The sequence below is a fragment of the Podarcis liolepis genome (assembly GCF_965112155.1).
Source record: "Podarcis liolepis genome assembly, chromosome: 6".
In the NCBI taxonomy this organism is placed as follows: Eukaryota; Metazoa; Chordata; class Lepidosauria; order Squamata; family Lacertidae; genus Podarcis; species Podarcis liolepis.
Genome location: NC_139559.1, coordinates 39471379 through 39497840, shown reverse-complemented (window position 1 = coordinate 39497840; position 26462 = coordinate 39471379). Strand labels below are relative to the sequence as shown.

The following is a 26462-nucleotide window of genomic DNA, read 5'->3' as shown; positions in this document are numbered from 1 at the left end:
CTGGTCCATAGATGTACAATTTTGTAGCCCTTGTAGTTAATGCACGTCTGCCTAAAGCGCAGTTGTCCTGGCTTAGGTCTTACAGATCTAAGTAAAAGCTCTGATGATAGTTCTGCATTGAAACATTTCTCCACAGGGTGCCCTGCACCTCAAGCGATTGCCAATGGGGAATGTGACTCTGAAAGTCTGGAAGATTTTCCTTATGGCTCCTCTGTGACGTATCGTTGTGACCCTGACTACTTTCTTACTGGAGCTGCGACAATACACTGTCTGTCTTCTGGAACGTGGGATCAATCTGTTCCTCATTGTAAAAGCAGACAACGTAGGTGGCAATATATTTAGCTTTTCTAGATGAATAATGGTGCTACTATCAAAATATAATAAAATAATTATAAAAAGAGATAAAGCACTTAAAATGATAAAGCATGTAAAACCATTTGATACAAAGCAGAACAGTAAAAAAAGTATTCTGAGACCCACAAAATACAATATTTTTAAATGTCAAAGGGTAAAGAAGTCCATTTTCAGCATGTGGCGAAAGCTATACATTAAAGATATTAAGCAAACATTGGTGGGGAGAGGGTGCCGCAGTTTCTCTCTAGCCATGCTCAAACCCCTCCCCCAATACTGTCACAATTACTTGCCCCCACTTCTATTTGTAATGGAAATGAGAAAACAAGTGTACTGAATTAGGTCATTTGAGATACTATCTGCATATAGGAAACTATTATGATTCCTTGAGTTGAAGAATCTTTCTTCTTTATTTTCTGCTAGATTCCACTTCTATTCCTCTGTCAGAGATTCAGTGCCAGCAACCCACAAAAATCCAAAATGGGGATCACAGCCACCAAGAATTGTCAGTGTTTACCAGTGGAATGTCTGTGAATTACACGTGTGAGCCTGGCTACTCTCTACATGGAGAGGCAACAATTTATTGCACCCCATCTGGCAAATGGTCTGCCCCTGCTCCTCACTGCAAAAGTAGGTTTCTGGATTTCAGGATCTTTCAGAATGGTTCAAAGAGTGCAAGCATCTAAATTTTGTTTCGCTCTTTACCCATTATTGTTCCTGTCTTCATTGGAAATTTTTTGATTCAGACACATTCTTACATTAATGAAACTGGAAGGACATATTTTGGAACTGTATCACACAGAGTTTTGTTTTCCATAGGATAATTGACGGTGTGAGCTGTCCGTTAGGAAAGACAAAGCCAGATTGGCAAGTGGTGAAAGTGCTTGCTTTATCTGTGGAAGTCCTGCCAAGACCAGTGTGTTGGACAATGCCTTCACAAGAGTTCAGCCAGATTAGCAAAGGTTACATCTTGGGAGGCTGCTGTATGATTTAATGCCCTTCTGAAAATGTTTATGGGTCCTGGAACAATTTATGCAATGGCAGGGGTGCCTGTGACTGAAACCCTAAATTACTAACGTTAATACTCAGAACATATTATTGACTGTACTGCAGTGGGTGCCGGTACTAAATTAAAGCATGTTTAATTTAAGCATAATTTAATTAAATTAAAGCAACAGCTATCCTTCTGATTTTTCAGGCCTATTATGTTAGGCTTCTCCACTTAATTATTTATTAAAAGTATAAAAATAATTACTAGTACAGCTATTGAATACACAAGAAAAGGAAAACTTTTAAAGGGCTCAAACAGAACTACTGCACAATTTAAAGACTGGACTTCTTACTTAGATACTATATTCTGAAAGTTATTTTATTATGTATATTACCAACCAAAGAGTTTATTGTATTAACCAAAGGCCATAAGAATTTCACTGCAATTTGCCAAACAGCAAACCACAACATACAGCATACTGTACAACAATTACAAAATGCAGGGCATCAAGGATTTCAAGGAAGATAGTAAGAGTTCATGCCTAGCTTAACTTCTGTTAGACCTCTGAATCCCCAGTGCAACTTATTGCAATATTGTCTAGCTCTCGCTCTCTAAATCTTTCTTGAACCCAGAGCATAAGGTATCACTTTATGTGTCACAAATCTGTTAGCATCACACAAAAGTGAACCATTTTTGCCATAGTAAACCTGCTTCCAGGAATTCCAGCAAGAGTTTCAGTAATTGGTCTCTTGGATCCCTGTACAAAAAGCAGATTAATAAGTAATGTGTGATGCCTTCTACCTGTGCTTGGCCACAGACTGTCGTCATATGGAACCCTATTGTAGTGACCCCCCTCCAAGACCACCATGGGCATCACCTGGAACTTGAGCTCCATTTTTAAGGCAGCAGGCATGAGTTTGGGCAAATAACATGCTCTGAAATGTTCCATTCATTTTCCAAAATGAGAACCATGGCAAGAATTTGGTGTTATATACTGAAGTTATCACCCTGGGCCAGCAGGGGGCTGTAGATAGTTTTCACTCAGGTCCACATATGCAAATAAGGGATTGAAAGTGACGTTCAGTGATTGGATAGTTACAGAAAGCTGTTATGGTTGTGCTGTAGTGGAGCTCTATATAAGCAGGCTGGCTGAACCCTTCAGTTCAGTTCTGTTCTGGCCTCTGAATAAACAAGAGCTGTTTGAAGAATCGCTGTGTCATCTGATATGTTCACCCACAACTTAACTTTTGGAATTCTTGATTAAATGTAAATCCCTTCTGGATTCTGTCCAGAAGGTTATGTATAATAGTGTTGGAGATATTTTCTCCCTCACTCACTAACTAGTGCAGACGAACACGACTTTCTATTTCTCTTTTCAGTGATACAGTGCCCCCCGCCTCCAAATGTCCAGCATGGAAATTACAGTGCACCAGAATCAATACAATATACCAATGGAAAATCTGTAAATTTCAGCTGTCAACCTGGTTATGTACTAATAGGGGAGGCAACACTGAATTGCACAGCATCTGGTGTGTGGAGTCTTCCTGTCCCACACTGTGAAGGTAAGTGTGTATATAATTCCTCCACAGCCATAAAGGACCCTAGCTGCCACTGCTGGCCAGCAGTATTTATCCAGTTTATCAAACTGTCTTTCTTTTCTGAGGTTCTCTCAGAAAAGCTGCTATTGCAACTCTAATTACAAGAACAAGCCTGATGAGCGTACCAGGTAGCTACTTCTCCAAATCCCAAATTATTTCCAGATTAAGTTCCTACTGCCAAAATAAGGAGGGTTTGAAATTTGCAGGCCCCAATACTGTAAGACGCACGATCAGTGTTTTGTACTCCAATATGCTTTAAAAGAAAATGGCTATAGATGACTTGGACAAGTGAGCCAAGCCATGCACTCTAGAGGAAGAGAAAAAAGGGGTTTCTACAGTTTTTCTAAACTCACAATATACTACAGTGGTACCTCGGTTTACGAACTTAATCTGTTCCGGAAGTCCATTCTTAAACAGAAACCATTCTTAAACTGAAGCGTACTTTCCCTAATGAGGCCTCCTGCCGCTGGTGCCCTTCCACCATTCAGATTCTGTTCTTAGACCGAGGTAAAGTTTGCAAACTGGGACACTACCTCCGGTTTTGCAGAGTTCGTAAACCAAATCATTCTTAAACCAGACTGTTCTTAAACCGAGGTACCACTGTATTAAGTTTATCAGTCACAGGAGCAAAAGTAAATTATCAAAAAGTATTTGTAAATTTTAGATAATTCCCATCCTCACCTCTTTCCTGATATGCCATTTTCATTATCTTTGATTTTCAGCAGTAGGCTGCATCCTCCCACAGATTTCTGGTGGCAAGGAGAACTCAGACATTGTGATTCAGATTGGAGCTAATGTGACTCTGGAATGCGAGGATGGTTATATCTTGAAAGGCAGTTCTCGTGTTCAGTGTCAGCCTGATTTCACATGGGATCCTCCTGTGCCAGTTTGTAACCAAGGTGAGTAACAGAAAGGAAGGGTTTATGTAGATGACGAATTTGCATTTCGTTGAAGTTTGTATTGGTGGAAAGATTTGTATTGCCATCCAGCAAGTGAATTTAGAAAATATCAGCAAAAGCTAATGGCTTTATTCCACAATAAAGCCCTGTCTTGATTTCCTCTGTGCACCACAAGTGGCACATACATCAAGAATATACTTCATGTCTGGAGAGAATGGGAGGGCCGGTAGGCCTGAATCCCGTCTATTCTCCTTTACTGAGCTACTGCACAGTCCACAGCTAAAAAGGCTAGAGGCAAAATGATACCAAGCTGCCAGGGAGGTGGGGGGGGCAGAAGGATAGTATATTTCCTATAGTATTTCTTACTGATTTGGTAGACTTGTTAAACTTGCCGAAGTCTGATCACGCTTGATCATTAGTGACATAATAATAGTGAAATGGCATATTAAGAGACCATTGATCAATTGACTGGCATATGGACATTTATTTAAGTTTCCTAAGGTGAATATATTTCCTCAGTAATAAAAAACCCCATGCATTGCTTGACAATTACTAATGCCATTGTTACATCCTCCAACATTTTTACTTTAAGTTTTATTTGATAGATAAATCAGTTTCTTAATTATAAAACTATGTGCTTAGAAACCTTTCACTCAATGTTTCTTGATCAGCTCATTCCTTATGTTTCATTTTGCACTTTAGGTTTTTATATCTCCGTAGCCACAGGCATTGGTAAGTAACTTCCAGAGAATTCCATCTGATTCTTTATAAATGTAGGATGCTACAACTCCACAAAACATATATAGAATGGCTTAAGCCTATTAGTGCCAGTAGTGGCTGATGCTCATTGGGACTGGTAGGGTGAAAGGCAGAGAGGCCAACAGTAGGTGGAGCCAGAGCCAATGAGAGGCTGAACCGACTGAACCGGTTTGTCCCCATCTTCCTCACTACCGAATTCTATGAACATGGAGGAGGAGGAAGCTGATAGCTGCTGCCACCTCCTGTAAGAACGCAGGCAGACAGGGGCCAGCTAAGGGTAGACTGAGGTTGGTGGGGCAATACCCTATTTTCCTTAATGGTCCAGACTTTGCTAATTTTCTGTCTCATAGTTTAGCACATATTTTCCAGAATCATCTATACTAATAACAAGCTCAGGTGCTGCATTGTGACAGCAATGGAGGCAATGCAGAATTACTGAGAAACGAAAAGAGGTGGTAGCAGCATGCTTGGCAAAACACCAAGATAGCAGGCAGAAAAGAAACATTTAGGAGAGTACACTAATATGGGGTGCACTATTACTTACATTTGAGAGATATGGGACAGGGGATTATTGGTTTGTTTTTGTTCTTATTTTCATTAGGCAATTTGTGTTTTTAATATTGTAATTTTATGTTGCGAACCACCCTGTGATCTACAGATGAAGGGCGGTATACAATTTTAACAACAGCAGCAATGATGATGGACTGGCATCTGAAGCAATGTATTTGGAAGGGGACAACTCCACTTCCACTATCACAGGAATGTTGTGTCCCTATTCCCTCTCATTGTTATATATTACTTCAAATACAAATGTATTAAGTATTTTTAATGTATTTTATTCTACTCTAGCAACAGGCTCAGAGAAGTATTTTATCCTCACAATAACTCAGTGAGGTACTGAGAAGTATTTTATCCTCACAATAACTCAGTGAGGTACTTTAACATGACAGAGTAATTTGACTAACGTTACTCAAACCTGAAGTTCCCTTTTCAAATCCAACCCTCTTAACACCCCATTCCCTACTATGCTGGCTCTCAGATAAGAAATACAGAAGATATGCAAAGATCACCGCCACCATGTCTTACACATTTGAGTACAGTTATAAGAGCTGTTCTAGGTTTCCATTAAAAACAACAACCTGGAGGAAGCTCAGATGGCCACTTTTATTATACAGCTATTTTGTCAGGAACAGAGTCAAAACATGCCATGACTCAAGAGCAGAAATGTTGCATTGGATTGCTTTATCTCCCTTTCAACCTTATCCTAAACGGACCCCTGACCATTAGGTCCAGTCGTGACCGACTCTGGGGTTGCAGTGCTTCATCTTGCTTCTGGGTCATGTGGCCAGCATGACTAAGCCGCTTCTGGCAAACCAGAGCAGTGCACGGAAACGCCGTTTACCTTCCCGCTGGAGCAGTACCTATTTATCTACTTGCACTTTGATGTGCTTTCGAACTGCTAGGTTGGCAGGAGCAGGGACTGAGCAATGGGAGCTCACCCCATCGTGGGGAATTCGAACCGCCAACCTTCTGATCGGCAAGTCCTAGGCTCTGTGGTTTAACCCACAGCGCCACCCGCGTCCTTGGAATTAGCTCATAGCTGTCTTCAAATAAAGGCTGCAGAATTATTGACTATGAAATTAGAAAGATGTTTTGTCATGGATATAAAAATGAAAACCATGCCGATTAATGGGTTAATATTTAGAATGTTTCTTTTGGATTCTGTATTGTAAATGATTTCTGATGAATTATTGTAGTATTTTTATTAAAAAACTTTTTGTTTGTTTTCCAAAATATTATGGTTTTATAATGTTACTATTAGGAATTACGGGATACAAACATTATTCATTCTTTGGTTTCAACAGGCTCTCTGGTTGGCGCCTTGCTGCTTTTGGTCATTGCTGGTGTTTTCTGTGTAATTGTAATTGTTTTGAAGCGGAACAAAGCGTAAGGCACATTACTTTATTTTTATGACTTATTTGTATTACTCGGTACTACACACATTTGCAGACTGATCCGTGTCCCAGCCCCTGCACAAAAGTACAAGCGGTGTCTTTCAGCTCTACGAGGACAAAAGCCATAGCTTTTTACACAAATGCAAATGCATCATTTGCCTTCTGTTTTGGGAGAATGGCCATGGGGTGGTATCAGCCATCCTCTACCTTAGGCATCCCCAACCTTCAGCCCTCCAGATTTTTTGAACTACAATTCCCATCATCCCTGACCACTGGTCCTGTTAGCTAGGGATCATGGGAGTTGTAGGCCAAAACATCTGGAGGACCACAGGTTGGGGATGCCTGCAGTGTACCTGGTGCCCTCCATGTGTTTTGGGCAATAACTTGCATCAACCCACCTGCTTCATCAGATTGTTCATTTCTTTTGCACTGTAAATAAAGGAACATTGGCTATATCTTTAAAATTATTTTCTTTTTCTGTAAGATATGTTTTTAAATAGAACGCCCATTAACAGGGCATGCCAAGATTTCACACTTCTATAAATTTACACTGATCTTTCAGTAGTTTGAAGAATTAGTTGTTATCTTGGCAAACAGCCACATCTCCATGTTGGGAAAGATAATGGGGGTTAGAAGAATCTGAGGAAAGGATAATCTGTGCGGCAAAAAGCACCTCCCTCCCTCCTGCCCTATCTCCAGCTGGATTGTCCTGTGAACAGAGTTCCACTCACAGGAACTCTGGATCCCAGGCATTTTTTTAAAAAAACATTTTAGTTTGAATCCCGAACTCTTCTACTTGATTCTTTAATACTGTTTTCTTCCTATTTCTTAAGTAAATATACTCCTGCAAGCAACAGAATATATGAAAGTCCAGACCTTCAAGTAGCATGATCCAACTCTGAAAAAGGCTTCGTTATTGCAGTAATAGGTAACACTTTGATTTAGATAATTTTATCCACATTCAAAATGTCCCAGTTGAATGTTAAAAAGGAGACCCTGAGTCTAATGCTAAAAAAAAGGGGTGGGGAAACTATGATCCTCTAGATATTGCTGTATTACACTTCCATCATCCCTGACCATAGACTAAGACAATTGGGGCTGATGGAGTTCAACATCCTCTGAAAGGCCACAGGTTCCTCACAATAGCTGACTTCCTTCTCTCCCCCAGCCCCCGATAATACACATTTATTTCTTATATATGCATGCAGTAATAGAGAACTAGCTATAGATTACAGTATGTACCAATATCTGAATCTTTTGATATTGCCCCCGTTCTAAAGATAACTGTTTGCAGCAAGATAAAATGTGTGTGTGTGTGTGTGTGTGTGTGTGTATATATATATAATTTTTTCTTGCATTCATATCCTTCCTTTCATCTGTCATGGAATCCTAAGGGGGCATAGACATGGTTCCAAGATGGTCACCTGTTGAGGCATTGACAATACTCAGCAGGGCCATCTTAAGTATATCTGGCGCCGTGGTGCAAAAATCCCTCTGGCCCGCCCCCACCCCCCCGGTTTCCCAGAGTTGTCAACCTTTATACAGCGCTGCTGGCAGCTTTGTGGACAGCAGCTGGAGGGTGGCTCCTCCAGCGGGCAAGAGACAGAGGCTCCAGGCGTGGCGCTGCTTCAGCGAGGCGGGCAAGGGCTGTGAGCTGATGCTGGGAGGCGCCGCACCCACCCTCCGCCTCTTCTCTGGTGCCCATGCCGCTGTGGCCACGGCAGGCGGAGGCTCCAGATCTGGCGCCCTCCAGAACTTGGCACCCTGCACCACTTGCCTCTATGGGCAAGACGCCCCTGATACTCATACCTGCTAAATAGTGGCCCCATGTCCCTTCAGAGCTGGGACTCTTTGTTTGGATTCCCCATCATCATTCCTTGCTACTGTTCATGTGGCACTTACTCCAGCATTTAGGAGGTCTCTCGTTGAGAAGCAATTCTGAACCAACCAGATTTAGCTTCATGAATACATTAGCAGTTAGAATCATGAAGGTGAACATGTGCCTGGATGAAATAGTGCAAATTCATTGTAAATAAAAGGAGCATTTACTGAATACTGCTACTGTTATTCCCACCTAAATTACAGGTGAAAGTAACTGGATGAACAGATGCCAACAAATATACCTGCTTCTTTGGACCACTTGACACAATCACTGCTTGGAAAGTGAAAACAAATATTTTGCCACATGCAGAAGAGGAACACATTCATGTTTCAGTTTTTGCACTGCCCCTTTCAGATAGAAATAATCACTGTGGTTTTGATATGCTAACTTTTTTGTATTTTCAAAATATATAATATAATACAAGCTACCTTGTAGGATTAATATTCTGAAAGATCAGAAATAAATAACTGTTATAAATAAAATTAAATTTAAAAATTATGTATTTTGTTCTTAATTCACAGCCAACTTGCATTTGACATAATTGACTTATTGCAACAGGTACTGAAATTCTTTGACGGTTGTGGCTGTTTTCATTAAACAGCTGTATGTATCATAAATGGAGCCGACGCCTGCAAGAGAAGTTTGGCTTGGAAATGTTTCAGAGATATCACTGGTTTACTTAATGAATTCACTCTACAGATGGGGACAGTAGTAGGAAAGATGTTTGACTTGGAATGATGCAGTCTTCCCTTTATGAAGTGATAGTCTTGACCAACATCTTTATCTTACTAAACTCTAGACATATAAAACTACTTTGTACCGATATATAAATTTCTGTGAGGGTTTGTTGCTGCCTTAAAGGCACAACCTATCACTTGGCAACCCAGTATCCTAATCTAAGTTATATGCAAGTGGCTGCAATCTGCGGGAAAAATAGCACTGCACATGCCTAGAAGCACAGCGTCCTATATGTATACCTTCATATCATCCACAGCTTTAACCCTGGCATTGAAAACAAGTTTCATGAATGAAACAAATATTGCAGTCTTATGTTAACTTACTTGATATGGATATGCATTGAATTGAGTGGGTTTTGCTTCTGGGTAAACAGTGTTAGACTCAGAAACTAGTGGAGTAGCATTTCAGTTTCCCAATGCATTCTGTAGCAAACCTGAAAAATTATCATACACCAGCAAAATTTTTGAAATGGAGACTCTAAATAAAGCTACCATGCTGAATAATAGAAACATGGTCATCAGATCCTAGAAATTCATAGCTCTCTACAAAAAGATTCTTTAGTTTTCAACCACTTACACTCATACCTCGGGTTAAAGTTGCTTCAGGTCGAGCGTTTTTGGGTTGTGCTCCACAGCTCCGGAACAGATCCTGTTTGCATCCAGAGGTACCACTGTGCTGCCCTCTGCCAATTTGCCATCAGTTGGGGGTAGGTCATACCAATCACACTAGCTCTTGCCTATTTGGATGCAATATTCTTTTGTGCTCTATGTGGTGCATTAACTTTATTGTTTCTATCAGCTTTTGGCCTAACTGGTTCTCTCCCCACCACTCTCTTCTCTTTGTACTAGGGTATGTGTGGCCCACCAAAGCTTATGCCACAAAATATGTGTTAGTCATAAAAATGCCACAAGATTCCTTAGATGTATTTTGTAAATAAACTTGTAACAAAAGATGTACTGCAATACTCATTGATTGAAATAGCGTGATACGGCCTTTGGCTAGCACAATAAAAATTCTTATAAAAAGTTATAAAAAAAAGGCTGAGGTTTCCCACCACAGCAAAACACATCCAGCTCCCTTTGCTGCTCCAAGAACATAAAAGTTGTGCCCCACTCTCTCCACCAGACCATATTATTGAACTACAACTCCCATGATTCCTGATTACATGGTGGTCGGGGCTGATGGGAGGTCTCACCCCACACCATCAGGAAGGCCAAGGCTTCCTTTCAACTGTCACCTTATTTTCCGTGCTGCCTTTCCTTACTCAACCTAATACTTAGGGTTGCCATATGTCCAGAACCCCCCGGAAATAGCCAGTATTCTGTCCTTGTAAATGGCCTACGGGCAGAAATCGCTGAAATGTCCATGAAAATCCGGGGTAATACAGCCCATATTGGTAGTGTAGATCTGGGAGATTTCCACACACACAAAATCGCAAAAAAGCTGGCAAAACTAAAAAAAAACCCTCAACAACTTGGCCAAAAATAAAAAAAAGCTCAACCACCTTTGTGTCCGGATTTTCTCGCCTTCACTGTAGCCTGGAAAGTAGGTGGGCGGAGCAAAGGGAGCGCAGCCCTTAGCCAAGCCGCCCCTCTCTCCTATCCCACCCAATCGTAGCGCGCTCTCGGGCGGGGGCGGCGCCTCCTGCCGCGCCCAACTCCCAGCACAAGCTCAACTGTTTTGCGCACGCTGGACCTCGCCTCCCTCCCGCCTGCCCGCATGCGCAGTCCTGATACCCGGCATTCGACGGCCACTTATAAAATACGTAACAAGCGACCCGGAAACCTACTTCCTCTCTAAGGCAACAAGTGGAAAGGCCGGTAGCGCGAGATGAGGGCAGCGTTCGGCGCGCGCCTCGCCACTGCCACGCGGCTCCTGCCCAACGTTCTTTCCCGCCGACTCCTCCCCGCATGCGCAATGAGGGGCTCTCCGCGCCGCCGCCTCAGCTCAGCGTTATGCTGCGGCTATTGTGGGGGCTTCTACGGACTTGCCGGCTCTTGGCGATGTCGATGCTGTTGTTGCTGCCGCCTCAGGAACTGGTGGGTGAGTACGAGGCAGGCAGGCGGCGGCGGCGGCGGCGGAGCCTCTAGCGGCCTCTCTCCCTTCGCGTTGCCTCCCCTCACGCCCGCCCGTGCTTCGAGAGGCTTCGCAAAGCGGGGCATGATGTGGGTTAGAGGCCGCCGGCGAGGAGGCGTCGAGTCCTGGCTCCTCAGCCGCGCGGCAGTTGCGCTCCTCTCCCGCCCAGGATTCGCAGCGGGCGGCAGGTGAGATACGAGGCCGCCGCAGGCACCTCGCTCGCGGCGGCACAAAGGCATAGGCGCTGTTCAGGCACATATAAAATAACTTTAAATAACTTACCGATTTAAAGTTGGAACGAGCCTGCATCTGCCTTGTTTCATTTTATTCCATTTTACCCTATTGTACGCATTTGACTCTCCTGCCAACCTGGCAGTTCGAAAGCACGTCGAAGTTCAAGTAGATAAATAGGTACCGCTCCGGTGGGAAGGTAAACAGCGTTTCCATGCGCTGCTCTGGTTCGCCAGAAGTGGCTTAGTCATGCTGGCCACATGACCCGGTCAATAAAGCAAGATGAGTGCCGTAACCCCAGAGTCGGTCACAACTGGACCTAATGGTCAGGGGTCCCTTTACCTTTACCTTACACATTTGACTAATGTGTTTTATGTGCTTTCTATTTTGTTTCGTTGGTGCTGGTCGTTTGATTGCAACCATAAAGATTCATAGCTGTCAAGTGTCCCTTATTTGAAGGGACAGTCCCTTATTCCAGTGCCATGTCCCGCTGCTGTCCCTTATTGATGAATGTCCCTTAAATGATGTCCCTTAAATTTCAAAGGAAGCAGCTCCTCTCCCTCCCTCCCTGCCGGCCAGGGAGGAGGGAGGCTCCAACTGTGTTGCTTGGCTGTGTTGCTCACCCAATAAGAGGTCTAAGAACGACTGGGGGGTGGAGCTTGCATGCCTTGTGTGTGGCTAGTTAATGCAAGCTGAGGGTTTTTTTGAATGCTGGATGCCATTTTGTTGCACATGCTGCTGCAAACTTTGCAGTGCAAAGCCAGGCTGGGGAGCCATCTTAAGTTGAGGCTGCATAGGCCTTGTGGTGCATGTGATTCAGATTCTATTCAGTTGAACCTCTGGTTACAAAGTTGGTTGGACAGTGTTCTCGAAGCTACAAGCATGAGTTTGACCAGACTGCAGGAGGACAGGATGACTGGAGTGCCTGCAACAGGTGAGGCTGCAGATCCCTTATTTTGGCTGCTGGTCCCTTATTTTTAAGGCTGCTGGTCCCTTATTTTCAAATCTGTAAGTTGACAGCTATGTAAAGATTTGATTTGATTCAGATCTATGTCCTCTGGGGCAGCCATTCCAGCTGAGAGGCAGAACTCGCTCCATGCGCTCTAGTGTGACCAGCCAGCTCCACCAGGCCTCCTCTCTCCTCACTGTCATCTGGAGGCCGCTATTCCAGCAAGATAGGAAGCACGGCTGCTTTACCTGGAAGCCCAGCTCCATCGGGCACCACCTGCCCCAGAACTGTTTTCGCTGGTCGGTAATACAGACCTACCCACGTGACACTGATACAAAAACCTACACAAACACTATGCAATAGAACGAAAGATCATTATACCCCTATCTATCTCCCCTGTGTCTCCTCTCTTCCCCTCTCCTCCCACCTCATAATGCATGCCACAACAGTGTCTCATACCAAAGGTAAATGAATTATGAAAAAGATTCTATGAATTGAAAGTGGAGACACTATACAGTGGTACCTCGGGTTACATATGCTTCAGGTTACAGACTCTGCTAACCCAGAAATATTACCTCGGGTTAAGAACTTTGCTTCAGGATAAGAACAGAAATTGTGCTCCGGCGGCAGCAGGAGGCCCCATTAGCTAAAGTGGTGCTTTAGGTCAGTGTTTCCCAACCGGTGTTCCGCGGCACACTAGTGTGCCGCCGGACGTTGCCTAGTATGCCGTGGGAGGGAGACGGGCGAGTCGGGCTAATCCTCCGACGAGCTCCACCTCCAGACCCATTGCTCAAATCCTTTAACCCAGGAGGGCAGGGGGGGGGGAAGAGAAAAAAGAAAGGGTGGAAAAAAAGAAGGGGAAGAGAAAATATTTTTTAAAAAAAGGAAAGAGAGGAAAAAAAGCGAGGGATGGAGGAAGGGGAATAAACAGAAGGGGAGGACAATGAAGAGGGGCGGGGCTTGGCAGGCAGCAGATAACTGGGGAGGGGGGCGCGGCTGGCGGCGGCTCAAGGCAGGAAGGGAGGAGCTGCCTCGCGGAGAGTCTTGGGCTGCAGAGATTTCCCGTTCAGGAGCGCGGGAGGCCACGCCGTGGATGGGAATCTCCTCCTCCTCTTCCTCCTCCTCCTCCAGGAGAGAGGGTGGTCCGCCCCACCGAGTCGGGACTGCTCAAGCGTGGGAGCCTATAGTTAGAGCTCAGCTCCTTTTCTTGCCTTCCCCGCCCCCCCACGGAGCACATTTTCCTCGCCCCCCCAACCCCCGCATGTAGAATAGAAGCCCTCCAGCCTCCACGGTGCACAAACTCTCCCCTCTGCAACGAAGCGCTTTGTTGCATATCTTTGGTGAGGTTTTTAGGCAGTCTTGGTGCACCTTAAATCAGCGCTAATTGCGCCTGGACGCAGTATTTACTTCCGAGTAGGCCCCCTTCTCCCCCCCCCCGGTAGCACCTGACGTTGCTATTCGTATCATCAGGTTTGTTTGTTGATAATTTAATTGTTTTAAAAGCATCATGCTAAAGAGCTCTCTCCCACCCCCAGACCCTTGGGCAAAACAGAAACACACACATACACAAACACAGAGATTGAGCCCTGCAGGTTTTATGAAATGAATGGATTCTGAATGCCTGTTTCAGTGGCTTGTCCGCCTTAGGCTGCTGGGCCAGACACCTGTTACACGGTGCAGTCCGTAATCTGTGAGTGCTGCTACCTGCCGCCGAGACCACGTAAGGACAGTCTTGAAAGACCTACATTGGCTCCCAGTACCTTTCCGAGCACAATTCAAAGTGTTGGTGCTGACCTTTAAAGCCTTAAGCGGTTTCGGTCCAGTATACCTGAAGTAGCGTCTCCGCCACCATCGTTCAGCCCAGACACTGAGATCCAGTGCCAAGGGCCTTCTGGCAATTCCCTCACTGTGAAAAGTGAGGTTACAGGGAACCAGGCAGAGGGCCTTCTCGGTAGTGGCGCCCGCCCTGTGGAATGCCCTCCCATCAGACATCAAAGAGATAACCATTACCTTCTATGCTGTTACTATTTTTTTATTTTTTTTTACATAAGTAAAAAGTGACCTTTCCCCATCTGGCATGGTGGTGTGCCTCGAGATTTTTTTCATGAAACAAGTGTGCCTTTGCCCAAAAAAGGTTGGGAAACACTGCTTTAGGTTAAGAACAGTTTCAGGTTAAGAACGGACCTCCGGAACGAATTAAGTACTTAACCCGAGGTACCACTGTATGTACTTTTCTTTCTTTCACAATAAAATCTTTAATAAAAACTAATTTTAAAAAGATTATAGGAACATCTCTCCCTGAGTTTTTATTTTTATTTTCCTCTTCCTTTCCTGGCCCTTTTCCCTTGTGTGATGTCCTTTTTTAGACCAGTATAGTATGTGAAGAGAAGATGAGTCTTTTCACAAAGACCAATTTTTGCTATACTTGTCAGTTGCTTGAGGCTCAGGTGGTGTTGGTGGCGTGGAGTGCCTTCCATCAGCTTTGTCTGGTGGCCCAGCTGTATCCCTATCTCGACAGGAATAGCCTGCTCTGGTAACCTCTCGGTTAGATTATTGCATTGCATTATACAGTATATGGGGTTTAACTCTGAAGACCATTCAGAAACTTCATTTGGTGCAGAATCAGCTTCCAGCTTGCTCGGCAGGGAAATACAGTTTGAGCATATAACACCAATGCTGGCCATGGCAACTGAAATTTTAACTGATGGTATGCGATTCCCTTTAAATGTGTATAAAGAAGAAGAAGAGGAGTTTGGATTTGATATCCCGCCTTTCACTCCCCTTCAGGAGTCTCAAAGCGGCTAACAATCTCCTTTCCCTTCCTCCCCCACAACAAACACTCTGTGAGGTGAGTGGGGCTGAGAGACTTCAAAGAAGTGTGACTGGCCCAAGGTCACCCAGCAGCTGCATGTGGAAGGGTGGAGACGCGAACCCGGTTACCCAGATTACGTGACTACCGCTCTTAACCACTACACCACACTGGTATAGATGGTTTAAAATGTTTTAGAAATGTTTTAATTTAATTTTAAATCATACTATTGTAGCATTAGATGCTTACTACCCTGGGCTGCTTTGGGAGAAAATACAGTTTTTAAAAAACCAAATAAATGTGTGAAAAATGCACAAAAATCTGTTTTGATGAGGTGGGATCTAGTAATTAGACCTAATTTTCTAGCGTGCATACAGTATATGGGTTGAACACTCCCTTCTGTTATTTATGTTTGTGTTTTCCTGTGTGATTTATTTGATCCTCCCTTTTCTCTTTCCTTTGCTGCCCCTCCACATATACAGTTTGGTGTCAAGTCATATTCTTTATCGATTTACCACAATACAGATATAGAGATCTTCTCCTTAGTTAACTTGGCAAAAACCTCTGGTCTTTCGTGTAAGGGAAAGCCTGGGCAAAAGACATCTTTAAAAGATGTTTGAAGCATCTGATGGTTGCTACTTCTCGTATGGCAGGAGGAAGAACATTTCATAGCACAAGGTCAATAGCGGAGAAACCTGATTTTATTGGTATTTGTCACTCCACCCAGTTTTGCCTCTGGCCCTGCCTGCTACTAGAATGTGTTCTTGAAAGGTTTTTCAAAAGGGAATGTAACCCTAGAGCTGAATACGGTTCCCTACCCCTGCCCTTGAGGGGCATTCTGGCCAGAATTTTGAACTTGGAAATGTATAAGAATTTATAAGATAGCATCAGTGCAAGTATCATGAGTTTGCACAAGAGAAGATTCAGGAAGGCTAAGTTTTAAATTTCAAAGAGTACGTGAGTATTTTCAATTGTTCTTTCATATCTTAGTTATAATAATTTGCTTTTTTAAAAGATACTTTTATTACTTATATTTTATTACATTAACTATCAGAACAAATATGGTGAAATAGTGAACAATGTTTTTAGTTCAAAAGACTTAATATCTTTAACTATTGTGTTTTTTAAAGGGGACCGAAAATGGTGTAAAATTGAGGAGTTACCAGTATTTTCCTTTTCTGAGATCATCCATGAACTACCTGGTATTGCTGTATATGAATGCAAAAACAGTTTTACAAGATTACCTTCAAAACCAAATATGACTTACTGCATTGATGGAAACTGGACACCATTGGAAGACCCCTGTGGTGGTGTGTTGTTATTGTTGTTCATATAAAGTTGCTGTAATGTTATAAACTCAAGAAAAGTTGAGCATCTATTTTGTGGTTGTGATTATAACCATAGTTACCTAGAAGTGAGCTCTACTAAAATAGAGATGACATCAAACTGGGAGGGGTAGCTAATACCACAGAAGATAGAATCACAATTCCATAATACTTTAACAGATTAGAGATCTGGGCCAAAACTAACAAAATGAGTTTCAGTAGAGACATATGTAAGGTTCTACACTTAGCCAGGAATAAGCAGATGCTCAGATATAAGATGAGGGATACTTGGCTTGCCAGCAGTACATGTGGAAAAGATTTAGGGGTATTAATAGACCATAGGCTTAATGAGTCAACAGTGCGATGCATCAGCAAAAAAGCTAATGCTGATCTTGGCTGCAGAAGTATAGTGTCAAGATCAGGGAAGTCATAGTATCACTCTATTCTGCCTTGGTCAGACCGCACCTGTAGAACTTTGTTCAGTCATGGGCACCACAGTTGAAGAAGGGTATTTACAAGCTGGAACATGTGCAGTTGAAGGTGACCAAGATGACCACGGGTCTGGAAACACAGCCTTATGAGGAATGGTTGAGGGAGTTAGTTATGCTTAGTATGGAAAAGAGACTGAAAGGTGATATGACAGACATCTTCAAATATCTAAAGGGCTGTCACATGGAAGATGTTTTAGAATGTTTACTAAAATCCAGTAAGTCTCATGACCCTGCACAGGTACTGTTGGTGACTGATTCATGCAACCAGGAAAAATAGCAAGTTATGGTTTACCTGGGATACAAGGAAGACTAGTTCGAACTTCATGAAATCTGGGTGGACCTTGTAGGCGCTTGGATCTGTTCCAGAATAAAGAAAGGCCCCTGTTTTTGTCTAATAAAATTTTATTAAGACTTTTTCATAATACAATGAAAAGCAAATTAATCTAGATAAAGAAGAGAAAAGAAAATACAAAGTCAGCTCTCAAAGTTAGATCTTAACCCTTTTCTCACACAGAAAAAGGTGAGAACTGGGAGTTTACCTTTCTTCCCCCAGTCTCAGCCTGGGAGACCTTCCCCCCCCCCCTCTCTCTCTCTCTCTCTCTCTCACAGGGTCCTTCACCAAGCTATGATTTTCCATCCTTTTTTAAAAAAAAGCAACTTCAATTTCTACTATTCTTTCTCCATGAGTTGGTAGCTTTCCCCTGTAAATTCATTCCAAATCATATGGAGAATCCTTTCTCTTCAACTCCATCTCTGCCAGCTCAGGATGTCTCTTAGTCTCTCCATCCATGACTTCATTCCACTCCTCCAACATCATAATTCTGCCATTTGGCTGTTTTATCCCTCTAGACACTTTTGTGAAGGACTTCTCCATTTCATCATCTACTGCCTCCAACTTTCATTTCACTCTCCTGTTCTGGCAACATTTTATTCCTATTGTTCTCCAAAGCTTCTGTGTCTTTAATTCCATTTTCCATTTCATCCTCCTGTGGTCCATTTCCATTCATCATTTCATGGATCTCAACTCTGATCTATTTTAATTGCTCATCCACTAATTGCTGTAATATGCCAACAGTCAATGGTGTGTCCAACAATGCATGTGCCATATGGAATGGTCTTAGTTGTATTAGCAGATCAGTCTCTACCTTAAGATCTCCATAGTCTCTACCTTAAGAGCTTCAGTCTCCCATCTTCACCTTAAGGTCTTCACAGGATTCCTTATTGGGCCGCATTCTTTTCCCACAGTGACATAGAAAAAATACTTTTCAGTTTGAAGTAAGTACCATTGATCAAACAGAGAGTTTAAAATAAAAAAGTAAAATAAAATAAAGATTTCTAGCAATTGGGATACCATTTGGCTATTTAAAATTTTCTTAGTTGCAAATAATTAAAACATGCTTTTCGTTTGGCTTTCTGTCTTTTGGTAATCATCTTCTTCAGCCAGCAGTTAGCTCACAATCCAGATGTAAATTTCAAATGGCAGACTGATAACATCTCAGCTGTAATTTAAGCTTCTTGCTCCCGGCATGGAAAGCTGCTTTTTCAGAGCACCTGAGGTTAATCACTTGTTCATTCTCTTCTCCCAGAGCGAATTTGACTGCCAAGATTTACAGCTTGGCTATCAACAATCACAACGAGCTGTTGACTGGAGGTGTTGAGTTCACCATTTCCTTCCCCAGACATCTGGGAAAGCCTCTGTTATTGATGATCTAGCATAGCAAAAATTGGATCAGACATGTTATGTGGAGTTTCATACTTCATCAAACAGCAGGATATGTTCTGCTAATGCCATTTTATTCTGCATTTGTAGGCTTTGTTAGCACAGTTCAAGTGTTGAATAAGTTTCTTCTGGACCTCTTAAAGGTGTGGCGGGAAGTCTCCAGCAGTAGGCACTGCAGATGAAGCAGGGGTGGCTGGATGTGGTCTGGATCATGGGTTTATTGTTCTTGGCAAATTCTACAAATGGCCAGAGCATTGGATTCCTTGACAGAAAGGCAATATATTCAGACAGTAAAAATCAAAAACAAAGAAACAAGATGAAGGCTTTGGGCTTGAGGGGATGGCATGGCAAGGGAGCTAAGTGATGAAGGTATTGGAGCTATCCTATTGCCTGTCACTTGACTGATGGTCATTCAATTTTTTTCCACAGCAGTCGGATCAACAGCTGCAGCCTATTCCCCCCCCCCCGATTAAGATAAATGGAATATACTTTCCTTATGCCAGTTCTGTCATCTAGATTTGCCCAGTTTCAAGCAGAAAATTGCACATTTAAGCTGTATTCCTGTATGCACTTACCTGGCTGTTTATTTCTGAGTAAATATCAGTACCAGTTGGCAGAGTGACAGCAGTTACCTGACCTTCCATCACCAGCATTGCTGCACTAAATCAGGAGTGGGAGGAGGCTGGCGCACTACAAATGCACCGGCAACCAATCTGGTGCTTGTAGTGGTGTTTTCACCATGCTGACCCCACTATTGTGGCTGGTAAACATGCATAGATTGTGGTCTTAATCTTTCAGTTCATTGAACTCCGTAGATTGCTGTGTGCTTGGTTTTTGTGTGTGTACAGTCATACCTCGGGATAAATACGCTTCAGGATAAGTATTTTCAGGTTGCACTCCGCGGCACCCCGAAAGTAACAGAGCACGTTACTTCCGGGTTTTGCCACTCGCGCATGTGCAGACAGTCAAAATGACGTCACGCGCATGCGCAGAAGTGGCAACCCACGCACGCCCAGTCGCGTCTTACATTCTGTTCAGGATGTGAATGGGGCTCCGGAACGGATCCCGTTCGCATCCCGAGGTGCCACTGTATATACATGTGATAAAACAGGAAAGGAGGCAGGATGTAGGCAGTCTGTTAACAGTGGTGAATCTTCTAACATTCTGACATTTGTATTATTTTAGTTTCTAACATGGTGTCATAAGTTGTTATATTGCTTTATGTTTGCAGAGTTCTGCCCCTTTCCACCAAAGCAAACTAGAGCTAAACTAAAAGTTGAGTTTGGAACTTCAGTATTGTTTCCTGTTGGGATGGTAGTACACTATGTATGTAAGGCAGGATTTGAACAAGTTCCTCGTATCTTGAATACTATTACCTGTGGTAAAAATATGAAGTGGTCACCGCTTGCAAGGTTCTGTAGAGGTAAATCATCCTTTGCTTTTGATTTATTGTAATGATTTGCAGGTATTTATGAACAAAAACCAGACGTTGTTTTAAAAAAGATAAAGTCCCCAGAACATGCAGGTCCTTGGACATTATTAAGATGAAAGGTTTTTTGGTTTTGGCCACAAAGACATATTGGTGGTTTGGTGAACAGGGAAATAAAAAGTAGCCATAAGACTCAGTTTGAAACATGTTTGAGCTAGGGAATGTAAATGCTGCAGCTGTTTTACTTGATACATTTACATTTAACCCTTCCTTCAAAGAGCTCAGAATATCATATATGTATTTTTCTTCAGACATGGTTTTCTTCATCTTCTATTTTATCCTACAAATCCTGTAGATTTAGGTTAGGCTGAGAGACAGTGACTGTCCTTAAGTCACCCAGTGAGCTTCATGTCTGAAAGGAGATTTGAACTTTGACCTGCCTAATCCTAGCTCAACACTCCAACCCCTACAGCACACTGGCTATACAAGTAACTGCTTTTACAGTAACAAGGCAAGTGCTAGTTCTGACAAAAAACTAACTACATAACCACCTTAATCTATGCTGAGTTTTGCATGATGAGGCTGCCAGGCAAGAGAAGAATAAATATCTTGATTTTGAATTTGTCAAAAATAGCAAGTTGCAGTCTTGTAGAGATGAAAGAAGCAAACATCCCAGATTTTATGCAAAGTTTTAAAAATACCTAACACTAAGTAATTTTGTGGCATCTGTTACAACTATGCTGTAACCCTATGGCAGGATATTTCACACAGAGCATCCTCTTTACAACATGCAGCACCTCCTCCACCCAGGTGATAGTGCAGTACTAGCACTTTTTTATTTGTACTAATCTTCTATGGAAGATTAAATAAATATGAGTGATGCCCACTTCCACTGGAAAGGCATCCAGAAACACAAAATTCTTATTCAATATGTGCAATAGATTGGTTTGTTTACTCATTGCATTTACTGATCTGTGCTTTCATAAGATTTTAAGATGGCGTACGTCAACAGTTGAAGTTCAGTTGATGGTTCAAAGAGCAGTGAGGGGCTGTTTGAACAGTTTTGTTAAAATATGTGAAGGAAAATGTAAAATAACAAAGTATGGCACTTTGAAGATCTCTCGCATGGTGATCATTGACATTACAGTATCTTTTATGTGTAGTTAATGATCCTGGCAAATATATTCAGAATAATGCTTGGTTTTAAAAAGGATATTTGCTAGGATTGTGAACTGCAGACATAAGAGATCTTGTATGTTACTACGTTGTTTTATGCATTATCTTATATATAGTTTGCTTTCCTTCATGTTTTTAATGCAATTTGTCAAAACTGTTCTCCTTTTATTAATGCCAGGCCTGTCAAAAATATTGTTTGTTTCTTTTTCTGGTTTTGTATGTTTAATTCCAGAATGTTTCTTTTCAGGAAAAGCATGTGAGACACCAACACCAGTAAAAGATGGAAGTATTTTCTCATTTAATTCAGAATACACCTTTGGAGCAAGCATCTTATATATGTGTATTCAAGGGTAAGGAAACACCATTAAAGGCCACCAATAACATTTCCAATATACTTTTGCTCTTAATTGTTTTTTCAGAAACTAGTAAAATTGGCAGTACTTTGTAACTGAAGATGCAGTCAGTTAAGTTTAGGAGGAGAATCTAAATATATTATTATCATAATCATAAATTTCATTATTATATATGTATACCATGCCTTTTACCCTGGGAAGGGACAAGGTGGCTTGCAGATAAAAATAAAAACAATTTTTTAAAAGGGGAGAAAATGGAGTTTCATACACATACGCAGAATAAAACATTACTGAAAAACATCTAGGATACATTCAAAGCAGCATAATTAACAGGAAACAAATATAATCCTAAAAAAATTCAAAATAATACATTATGAAAGAAGTTGACTACAGAATGCACATTTAACACAGCGAAGTTAACAATTTTTTATCTTAAACATTTTAGAAGAAAACATTAGTAAAAAGAAGTTCAATATAAATAGACTTTTAAAACAGCATTAAAAAATTACCATAAGCATAGAAGACATGAAGAATCAGGGCTAGATTGAGCAGTACCTCCCAGCTTTAAGGGCAGTAAGACCTTGTCTAGATTGGAGTAGACCTGAACAGCACCGCTCTATGAACTGCCTACCAACTGTACTTCTGATTTATATGGATTGAGCATCACTTGGTTGGATTTTTTATCCTGTACATTCAGATACACAATGATTGGGAGACGTTGGAACAGATGTCAGGCAAAGGGAAGTGATGTTCACTGGAGTAATCCACCTCCACTTTGTGTGCGTAAGTAGCGTAAATTATTTACAAATTTGGAGTGATATTTTTTGTGATTAACAGCACAGTTGTTTTCTTGGAAATCTGTTTCACTGTGTTCAGTGGAGGTTTGTACCCAGGTAGGGATATAGAGGATTGCACCTGAAGGCTGCATTCCTGCGAACACTTTTTTAGGAGAAAGCCCTATATTGAACTCAGTGGGACAATTGGGCTATGAATTTGCCTTAAAATTTAGTAAAGCATGGTCATTAAAATAAGCAAATTAGTTAGTTCCTATTCTGTGTTTGTTTCACAGCTATTCATAAGTCTGTTCTGTCTCATTTCTATAGTAACCTGCTAATTAAAAATAGCCACATGGAAATACATATTGAAGCATGTATATTCTCACAAAAAGAAGCATTACTTTTTCTGTTTTTGTATATTTTTGTTAATTTTAATAAATAAAATTACAACATAGATTCTCCATTAAAAGCTCATATTAAACAGATAATTCAATCAAAAGAAGAGAAATACAGGGACGAATCATACATTTCTAAACATACTTTATCGTAAAGTTGTGTTTTCATGTTTTTTTTTAAAATCAAAATTCACATCTGAAATTTTGGATTGCAAAATCTGAAGGACAACTTTATTCTGATTCCTTGCATTAGTCTGCAAGTTGTGAATCCAGCAAGTTAGGTACTGGAATCTGCAAAGAATGAATTCCTCAAGCATTTTCAAAATGTAGTACCTTATGCATACAATACAAATATAGGGGAAAAAATGTTAGTTATAGGGTTTACAGTTTTGTTATTTAAAATGCTATTGTAGATGTCTAAATGAGATTTCTAAGTTTAGACTAATCAACTTATATCTAAATTACATGGAACGTTGAACACCCAGAGGTAATTGAATCCCGTCCTGCTTCTTGTTGATAATTTTCTGGTTTGCACTTTCTTAAGCTATTTTAAACAACACAAACCTCCCAGATTAGGTTTAGGTAATGTTAATTCAGCCAGGAGTAAAGAAATAATGTCTCGTCAATTGTAAATGGCTTTTGTCATTACAAGCGCTTAACTGACAGAAACTATGGTAAGAATTTTTTTATTTCATAAAATTTACACAGCTTGATTGTAAAACAAAAAACTCTCAAAGTGGCTATGGCAGATCCCAGTCTAGAAAATTTCACAAAAGAATTTGCTAAAAGCTTCTAAGAATAGGTTAAATCAGATAAGAGGTCAAAAGCAGGGAGAACTTTGTGAGAATATATATACAGATACACCCAAAGGCATCCGGAAGGCATTTGAAGAAGGTAAGTGCTGCTGGCTGTACAGACGACTCCCCACCTACACAAGGGTTACATTCCAGCACCCCACAAATTACTTTTTTCTTTAGTCCACATTTATGGGCCTATACAGGCACCCCCCCTGTATAGGATCGATTGATTGATAAGACAAAGGGCCCTGCTCCATTATTGTTGCTAGTGTAAGGAAAAAGGACACACTTAGCGTTGTTATCTTAAAATTTTGTTGAGAGTATGTAAAACATGTCATGTAGCATTCGGTTGAGATGAGAATTAGATTGGGGCCTGGTGGGTAGGCAACACAAAGGAGGCTATGTTCCAGAACGCATCATGGCTTACATCAGGCACCAGTCCATCAGGGTTCTGGTGTCATGAGTTATCGTCATATCTTCCCTATGTTTCCATAAGGAATAAGATTCAGATTGGATGTAAAGGTTACTGTACGTTGTTAGTAGGGTTACATATAGAGATCTAAATAGATACTCCTCAACAGTAATAGCATTCTTCATTCATGAAAAAGTATAAAACAGAATGTTTGCACGTGCAGGTATTTGAATATAGAAAACTCAACTGGTCTGGAATCTGCTCAGTGCTTGTATAGTATATGTACTTACCCTATTTGTGCTACCTTGAGTTCCATGATGATAAAAGGCAGATATCAGTGTAACTTAAAATCTGGTGTAATAACAAAGGTTAGGTTTAAATACACTTAAATGTGCACATTTATCTTGAGCTTACTTTTCAAGTGGCTATGCATTGGGTTGTGCAATAAGGAACATCAGCTGCAGAAAATTAATGGGGCACTTCTGACCATTATTCCATGAAGCTGGGAATGAGCGCTGGACCCAAGCATCTTCCCCTCTCCCTCTTCTCCTCCTCCCTTGGTTGTGCATCAATTTCAGTATGAAGATCCTGGCTTTATTAAGGCAGAGTTCTCTGTTAACATAAGAAGCAGGAACTTCTGATTTACTTTCTATTAATCTAACAGGAAAATAAGCCAGGATATTGAGTGTATTTCAGTACAGTGGTGCCTCGCAAGACGAAATTAATCCGTTCCGCGAGTCTCTTCGTCTAGCGGTTTTTTCGTCTTGTGAAGCAACCCTATTAGTGGATTAGCGCTATTAGCGGTTTAGCGGCTATTAAAGGCTTAGCGGATTAGCGGCTAAAAGCCTATTAGCGGATTAGAAAAGGGGAGGGGGAAAAATCGGAACACTCGCAAGACGTTTTCGTCTTGCAAAGCAAGCCCATAGGGAAAATCATCTTGCGAAGCAGCTCAAAAACTGAAAACCCTTTCGTCTAGCGGGTTTTCCGTCTTGCGAGGCATTCGTCTTGTGGGGTACCACTGTACTTCCAAAAAGTCTTCCTGTCTGCACAGAACTGCAGATGTGTTCCTGTATGTGCAGCTCCCCAGAGAATGACTCAGAGAATCACAACCAATGGTAATTCCCTGCTGCCAAAATGTGAGCCTCTCTTCTTATGATTTTGTTCATTTTTGGTAAAATAAAAAATAAATTAAACTGAGAAATCCAATAGGCATTTAAAATATATCACTTCTAAATAAATATATTTAAAATAGTAGTTGTTACACGGTATGTTTTGGATTTTTCAACAGTATACTGTTGACAGTTCTATCATTTTGCTGAATTATTCAGTTTTCTTTTAGGAGCTGTATGTAAAGACCCTCCAGACATTCCTGGTGGATCCCACAACGGAACTGCATCTATTTTTCCTTATGGAGCAGCGATCAAATACAGCTGCAAGGAGACTTTCTCACTCGTTGGAGAACCTATTATATACTGTGATGTTGATAAAACTAATAGACCACTGTGGAGCAGTAAACCCCCGAGATGCCAAGGTTATTTTTTTAATATATACCAGTTTTTCCTTCATGATGATTATAAAAAATAAAACCTGTTGACCTTTCCCACCTTACATTTTTTAAAAATTTGAGATAAAAGTTAAAATGTCCAGACTTCATTTTGTCTACTTTTTTTTGTGTAAAAAGCCTTCTGGCACGACTTACCGTATTTTTCGGCCCATAGGGTGCACCTAGTTTTTTTTGGGGGGGAAACAAAGGGGGGAAATTTATTTTCCCCCCCAGGCGCGGGGCTGGGGCGGGGGAAGCTTCCCCAGCCCCCGGAACAGGCAGCACTCCACAAGCCGTGGGAGACCGGTGCGAAGCCCGAAGCCTGGGGGCGCTGAGCTCAGCGCGTCCCCAGGCTTCGGGGTGCAGGCAGCTCTCTGGAAGCCGTGGGAGAGCTGCGTGACTTGCAGATAGCTTCCTGAAGCCTGGAGAGCGAGAGGGGTCGGTGCGCACCGACCTCTCACACTCTCCAGGCTTCAGCGAAAGCCTGCATTTGCCACATAGGATGCACACACATTTCCCCTTCATTTTTGGAGGGGAAAAGTGCATCCTATAGGGCGAAAAATACAGTATACAGTTTTAACCAATGAATGACATCATAGCAATTATTGACATTTAGGAAAAGGCTAAAGCATTAACTTCCTGGTTCATTAATTGTTAGAAAAGTGATTGCTGAATCACAGAAAACAAGGATTTTACCCAGGATTTTAGTGTACAGGAGTGTGTCTACTCCACATACCCCTTGCAGTAAAACAAAGTCAGGTGTTTTTTCATACAGAATGGGTGACATCATCCCCATTTGTTAAAGCC

At 41.7% G+C, this 26462-nt stretch overlaps 2 protein-coding genes across 11 annotated transcripts in view; both read left to right on the top strand.

The window, feature by feature from the left end:
• LOC310709336 (complement receptor type 1-like) overlaps positions 1-8933 on the top strand; it is a 42167-nt gene extending 33234 nt beyond the window's left edge. Inside the window, exons 31-38 of the mRNA XM_083508744.1 lie at positions 137-322; positions 775-981; positions 2722-2904; positions 3663-3839; positions 4542-4571; positions 6464-6545; positions 7387-7481; positions 8639-8933. Coding sequence (XP_083364870.1) covers positions 137-322; positions 775-981; positions 2722-2904; positions 3663-3839; positions 4542-4571; positions 6464-6545; positions 7387-7444 — 923 coding nt within the window. The 3' untranslated portion in view covers positions 7445-7481; positions 8639-8933. The remainder of the gene's footprint in view (positions 1-136; positions 323-774; positions 982-2721; positions 2905-3662; positions 3840-4541; positions 4572-6463; positions 6546-7386; positions 7482-8638) is intronic.
• Positions 8934-10835: 1902 nt separating this feature from the next.
• LOC310709386 (membrane cofactor protein-like) overlaps positions 10836-26462 on the top strand; it is a 41440-nt gene continuing 25813 nt past the window's right edge. For 2 of the 10 annotated variants that reach the window (XM_083508988.1, XM_083508989.1), the window contains exons 1-6: positions 10946-11216; positions 16369-16548; positions 20006-20197; positions 21627-21729; positions 22430-22515; positions 25452-25643. In XM_083508988.1, the coding sequence (XP_083365114.1) occupies positions 11084-11216; positions 16369-16548; positions 20006-20197; positions 21627-21729; positions 22430-22515; positions 25452-25643 (886 nt within the window). In that variant the 5' untranslated portion in view covers positions 10946-11083. The other 8 variants (XM_083508991.1, XM_083508986.1, XM_083508990.1 and 5 more) reach the window with 8 other exon arrangements.